Source organism: Pinus tabuliformis, chromosome X, assembly GCF_031772625.1.
Source record: "Pinus tabuliformis cultivar Carrire ecotype Pingquan chromosome X, CPIR1, whole genome shotgun sequence".
NCBI classification, from domain to species: domain Eukaryota; kingdom Viridiplantae; phylum Streptophyta; class Pinopsida; order Pinales; family Pinaceae; genus Pinus; species Pinus tabuliformis.
This window is the reverse complement of record NC_142308.1, coordinates 602,317,220-602,323,984: the sequence shown is the minus strand read 5'-3', so window position 1 is coordinate 602,323,984 and position 6,765 is coordinate 602,317,220. Positions and strand designations below refer to the sequence as shown.

Here is a 6,765-nt window from a genome sequence, read left to right as displayed (position 1 = left end):
TCATGGTTCTTTGTGCATGGTTAAATAAAATATTTTATGAGAAATTCTTTCTTATAGGTCATTCGTGCAATTGTTAACAATATTAACACTTATTAACATTATTTTGGGTCTTCCTTCATTTCATTTCTCTTGTTGTCATAGATTTTGTTGTTCACTATTTTGCCATGTAACTAGTTTTACAGCTACAAGAAACACACAAAGATCGATTTCATTAGGATAGGCTTGCACTAGGTTTTCTTAAGCTTTGATTAGTTGAATGTTATCTTTTTCCACTGGAAAAATCAGTAACTTTCATTTATATTTGAAAATTACATAAGTAGATGCCGAGGCATTGCTGTATTGTTCATACAAAAATCCCTTTTTCAAGGTATAGTTCTGTAGGAGTATGCTAAATAAAAAAGATTTGAGTTCTTTGTCAGGCTGTACAAACTGTCCAATGTCCATTAGAGGACTCTGTTATATAACATAGTATCCGTGTTCTAGATGTTTCTATTATCAAAAATAAAAAACAAAAATGCCCTTGTCAATCATCAATTGGGACTGTTGTCCCTTTGTTCCCTTTGTTCTATGAATGGCCTGTGGTAATATTGGTACTCCTCTGCTCCATTCTGTTCTGTTATAATCCCCTCGCCTCTGGGAAGTAGCGTGGCCTCTTTGGATAATTTGTCAGCATCGCTGTTATGTTCTCTGTAAATATGAAAACATGTGCAGATATTAAAAGCATCTTTGAGGATGAGAGTATCGTGTAATAAATTGCTGAGAGTTTGTGAATGACATGTAGTAATGTTGTTAATCCAGTTAACAACCACCAATGAGTCCCCATATATATTGATGCTTGTATGATGATGCGATAATGCAAAATGCAATAGATTGTGGACAGCAGATAGCTCAGCAAAGTTATTCGATCCGATTCCAAAACCAATTTTGGCAAGGTAACGGTGATGTTCAGTTAAGTGCAGAATGAAACCCCCGCCACATCCTTCCTGGTTTGCTGCTCCGTCAAAAAAAGCCCACGGGACAGATCTGTCAATATCTGGCAAAGGTTGAATGGTTCGCGGTCTCGGGGGAGGGGGATCAGGTAATTCGTGATATGCTGCAATGATGGAGGCCTCAACCCGAGCCCAAATTATCGCTCTGTCATCGAATATAGCCCGATTCCTCGCGAGCCATATGTGCCAGGTAGCTACAGGGGGGAGATTTTGTAGTTTTGTGCCCGGATGACGGTGTGTCCAGATATCCCATGCACTCACAATGTCATGCCCAATCCAGTCGACAGCGATACCCAGCAGATTGCAGATGTTATTCCATAGATTGATGATGACAGGGCAAATGAGAAATAGATGATCCAGTGTCTCTGTTGAATTTTTACAGAATACGCACCAAGAGGGACCAAATATGGCTCTGCGAGTGAGATATTCCCCAGTGGGAACAGTGCCTTTGAGAGCGCACCAAAAGAAAAGTTTAGACCGGGGAGAGGCCTTTAGTTTCCATATGGCTTGCCACCATGACTGCAACTGGTCTGGCATTCTGTGCGATATAAGAACAGTATATCCAAGTTTAGGAGCGTATACACCATGTTCAGCAGCGCACCATATGAGCTCATCCGGGCCTTGCTTGATACGGATATGTGAATCAGTTAATGCCTCAGTGTAACGATCCCACTCCTGATGCCAATGTAATGGAAGGTTCAATTGCTGGGCGGATTTCCAAGCCTGTGAAAATATATCAGTGCGCTGCTGGTCTGCAATATGAGCAAAATGATGGATATCCCGAGTCTGAAGGTGAAGGATAAGATCTGGAGTAAGGATGTGTCGCCCCCCACAGTTAATCCAGGGGTCTATGCCAATGCGACCTGTCAAGCCATCATTTATGCGCCAAGCAAGATTGTTCCGTATGAGTGGCAGAGATTGAATCAGAGCCTTCCAAACCGATGAGCATCCCGAAGTTGACCAAGTTGGTAGACGGGCCCAATCCAATAAATTTAGGGGCCAGATGTATTTATGATAAACTACCTGTGACCAGAGATTTTGTCCTGTAAGCAGAATCCACCCCATCTTGGCGGCAAGTGCTTTTGCAAATTCAGGTAGTTCCTTTAGACCCCAGCCACCCCATTTTTTTGGCAGAGAGATTTTCTTCCATCCAACCCAAGCAAAAATTCTTTTATCCTGTCTCCCATTCCAGAGGTATCTATTGCAGAGCTGTTGTAGACGTCCCAGGATGTTCCTAGGAATCCAGGCTAATGCCATCCAGAATACAGGGGTAGCTTCTAATACAGACTTTATGAGCACAAGTCTCCCAGCCCTGGAGAGATATCTGAAGCTCCAACTAGTAAGTCTTTTCTCCAATTTGGCAACCAACCAGACCCAGTCAGCAATCCTTTGACAAGTCGGTTTAAGGTTGAATCCCAGATATTTGAGACCTCGATCCAGGGGGTGAATCGAGTATGGGAAAGCATGTAGGCCGATCTGGGTCTCCTGAGCAGATGTGCGAGCACATGTAATGGTAGATTTCAGCTGATTAGGTACCATTCCCGTGGCAGAGGAAAACAGTTGCAGGATCTTTAAGAAAGATCGAGAGTCACGCACACTGCCATTTAGAAGAATAAGAACATCATCTACAAAAAGTAGATGAGAGAGAAAACAGTGATCCGAGATGCGGAGTCCCCTAATGTCTCCAGAACGCATAGCAGATTCCAAGAGACGGCTGAGGCCTTCCATGACCAGTAAGAAGAGGAGAGGTGATAGAGGGCATCCCTGTCTTAGACCCCTTTCAGAGTGAAAGAAGTCAGTGGCCGAACCATTGATAAGAATGCTGAAAGATGGTGTGGTAATGCAGGCCATGATCCAGGTAATGTAGGCATGTGGGAAACCCAGATGAATGAGAATCATTTTGAGATATAACCAGCTGACACGGTCAAATGCTTTGGATAGGTCGATTTTGAGAAGGATGGCTTTTAAGTTCTTTGACCAGATGGAATGGAGGGCTTCTTGTGCTAGTCCAATGGCCTCATGGATCTGTCTAGATTCTAGAAAAGCAAATTGCTGCGGGCCAATGGAACGAGAGAGGATCGGTCTAAGACGATTTGCAATGGTCTTCGAAATAATTTTATAGAGGCAGTTACATAAAGAAATGGGTCTGTAGTCATCAAAAGATGCAGGGGAGTCAGATTTGGGGATAAGAGCGATAAATGTAGAGTTGATGGCATGGTATATAGATCCAGATGTCCTACTTTCTTCAACCACCTGAAGCAAGTCCTGTCCCAGAATGTCGAAGAAGGCAATGAAGAATTCGATAGTCCATCCGTCCGGCCCTGGACTCTTGTCTTTCTTGAACCATTTCAGAACTCCTTCTAGCTCCTCAGCAGTGACCGGGTCAGTAAGGGTCTCCACATCTTCATCTTCCACAAATCTCGGGAAGTGATTAGCTATATTAATAATATCAAGTAAGCTTTCTTCACGCGGACGCCTGTAGAGGTTCCTGAAATGTGATATGCCCAGCTGTGCCAGTTTATTAAAATTGTCCGCGATGTCTCCATCCGGGGTGGGTAATTTCCAGATAGTATTAGATACCTTCCTGCATTTTGCATAGTTGTGGAAAAACTTTGAGTTGTCATCCCCAGCTTGAATCCATAAGGCTCGGCTCCTTAATCTAATGGATTCCTCTCTCTCATTGAGGATCTTGGCTTTTTGATTTTCTAGTTCAATAAGCCTAGTTTTGTCCGCAGCAGTCAAGAAGCCCTGTCCTCTGTCATCTGTTAATGAACTTAAGTCCGCTTCAATCTGGGATAGCACAGCTGTTTCCCGAACAAATTTCTCCCTTGCCCACTTAATAGAACAATGCTTAATTTCTGATAGGTTCCTACAGAAACCTTTGGCAAGGGGAACAGATTCATTGATGGGATGAGAGGCCCAAAAATCTTTTATCATCTGAATGTATGCTGGATCCTTCAGCCAAGAAGGATTGAATTTAAAGGGTGCCTTGGGTTTCTTAAAAGGTCCCAGAATCTCCAGGTATATCGGATTGTGATCCGATATCCCCCCCGAGCCAACCCATTGCCTGTATAGGTGCAGTTGTTGCAGAAGAGGACCTTTTAACAGAAATCTATCAAGTCTTCTTGCAAGCGCAGCATCCCCTACCCTTCGATTCCGCCAAGTAGGTAGCAGTCGCTGCACAGGTATATCCGAGAAATCTGATTGTTCCAGGAGATTTGTCATATAATCAGTGATAGCGTCAATTTGAGCCTCAGTACCCCATGATTCCCTGTAACCCAGAGAAAAGTTGAGATCTCCTCCTATAATAACATGGTCCTCATTTAGTAGGGGCATCTGAAGTGTATTCTGCCAGAATGTTTCTCTCTGGGAGCATGGGGCATAAATATTGACAATTCTTAGATCCTTACCAAGTTCCGCCGAGAAGAAATCCAGGCCAATGAAACCAGCACCTCCCCAGGTTGAGATGGGCTTGATGGAACGAGGATTTATCCCGATGGCGATGCCTCCAGATCGACCCACAGCATCATTAGCAAAGAAGTTCCATCCAGGGACCAAAGATTGCATAACACCAATAATTTGATCTGCGGAGCAAAGTGTTTCTTGAAGCATGATAATGTCAATCGGCTCAGTGGCAATGAGCCTCTTCATGGCTAGTTTTTTGGAGGAACTAGCCATACCTCTGCAGTTATATGAAAGGCACTTCATGGGGGAACACCTCTCGGGGTGTGTCCTGCTCTAAGGACCCCGTCAATGGTTGCTTGCCGACCCGAGACCACCTCAGCCCCGGCTTGTTTGATGGCTTTAGAAAGGTGCGATTTTCGCCCTCTGGGATTCAATGATGTCCCCTCAGGAATGATAATGCCTAGCCCCGAGTGTCCGACAGCCTGATCCTTTGTTGTGTTCCGAGACCTAAGGAAATACGGATGGGGAGGGGAGGATGGGCTCGGGGAGGTAAAGGATCCAAGAGATGTAGAGATAATAGGGTCGGAGCAAGTGAGAGGTTGAGATAGAGAGCAGGGGATCATGGGGATATGTGCAGATGAACCCGAGTCATGAAATGCATTTGAAGCTGAATGCAAAGTAAAAGAAACAGAATTCATACCCGCTTCTGCCGCCGAGCGCGCCCTTGTTTTTGGTGGGGAGGATCTCCGGAGATCAGTGTCGCTCGCAGGTGGAGATGTCGATAGGGCCGGACCAGCAGACGACGGACGAGATATGATGGGGGAAGCAGTCCTCGTTGATGCCGGGGTGCCTTTCACTGATTCTGCAGCTTTCTTATTGAGGGGACAATCCTTTGCGAGGTGCCCCACTTTGTGGCAACGCCTGCACCGATATGGTACGCCTTCATAATCCAACAGTTGAACACGAATACACCTGCCCCATTGAAGCGTGATCTGTTCCTCGAGTCCCTCTCGAGTGTCCAAATGAACCAAAATCCGAGCCAGTGTACGATGCCCAGATTCCACATAGGTGCGATCATAGTCCAAGTATGTCCCTAGGGCATTCCCAACCCTAATGAAAACTTCCTCGTCCCAGAATGGAATTGGAAGGCCAGGGAGTCTCACCCAGATTGGACCGGCACCTAGCTGTTCTCGTTCTGGATCAAAGAGAGGGTTCCATCGCTTGAGAAGAACAGGGGCCATTTCGATGTGCCAATATCGACCCAGAACAAGTTCTGTTTGGCTGACCTTGGAGAATTTAAGAGAGAACCAACCTCTGGGGAGGACATGGACTTCTGGTAGATCAAAAAGTACTCCACCCCAGATCTCCTTAACCCAAAGATTAAGTCTCTGCCTCGAGTATGATCGACCCCTGACGTGCCCAACCAACACAGTGTTTGCAATATCCATATATTCTCCAAGCGGTTTTGCTTCGTCAAATTTGATGGAGATATCTCTTGCCGTCGATCTAATGCACTTAACCTTCTTAGATCCAGAGCGAGGGGCCGAAGGATGATCAACCAGAGGGTTTGTGATGCCCTCCCGGGGAGACGGGTTAGTGGGAATGGAGGATACCGCCGGCGTCTCAAAGCATCCCGATGGGCGAATACCAGAGGCCGATGCGAATGTAGCAGGTGTAGAGATCGGCGGAGGGGGGATCACCGATGGAATAGTGGACAGAGGATCAAATGAAGGTGATGGCGGAGTGTTTGAGGCCAGAAATTGTAGTGCCCCAGGCGAGAGCGGAGGGACCTCAAACGGCGGAGATACAGGAGGGTGAACGACAGTAGAGAGAGGTGCAGATGCAGGTGTAGGTTGATGCGGCTGGGCAGATGAGGAAGCGGAATGGGGGTTTAGTGAGCGAGAGATAAAATGCGGAGTCCCAAATATGACGTTCTCCGGTGTGGGATCCGCCGAATAATCAACCTCTTCATACTCCCAACGATCCATAACTGAATAATGTCGGTGACAGAAAGGGACAGGCGAGAAATTCGATAGTGTAGCTGTAGCAGTGGCGAAAGCTGAGTCCGTGACCGTAACCGTCCAGGAGCTGTCGAGTAGCTGTCGGTGCTTCCGCCCTGTGGAACCGTCTGTGCAGATGCCCTACGAACCCTAGAATATGCCTGTAAACCCTAGCCTTGTCCCTTGCGCGTGCCCATCTTCTCTCCCGCATTTCATCACTGTCAAATAATCGATTAGCTGAATGTTATCATCTCGTAACATTTAAACATATTTTTCTCATGTCATCGTCACATTTTGTCTAGTTTAAATGTTTATTGGAGTGTCACTTATAGAAAAATAGAGACTCATGTAGCAAGTTGTAACCATCCCTC

At 45.9% G+C, this 6,765-nt stretch overlaps 1 protein-coding gene across 1 annotated transcript; it reads right to left on the bottom strand.

Moving 5' to 3' along the window:
- Nucleotides 1–530: 530 nt before the first annotated feature.
- LOC149141475 (uncharacterized) lies at nucleotides 531–6,382 on the bottom strand. Its single transcript, XM_089451244.1, has 2 exons — nucleotides 4,755–6,382; nucleotides 531–4,671 (listed from the first exon to the last, which is right to left on the bottom strand). Exons 1-2 carry the CDS (start codon nucleotides 6,380–6,382, stop codon nucleotides 531–533), a joined length of 5,769 nt encoding a protein of 1,922 aa, XP_089307370.1.
- Between the last annotated feature and the right edge of the window lie 383 nt (nucleotides 6,383–6,765).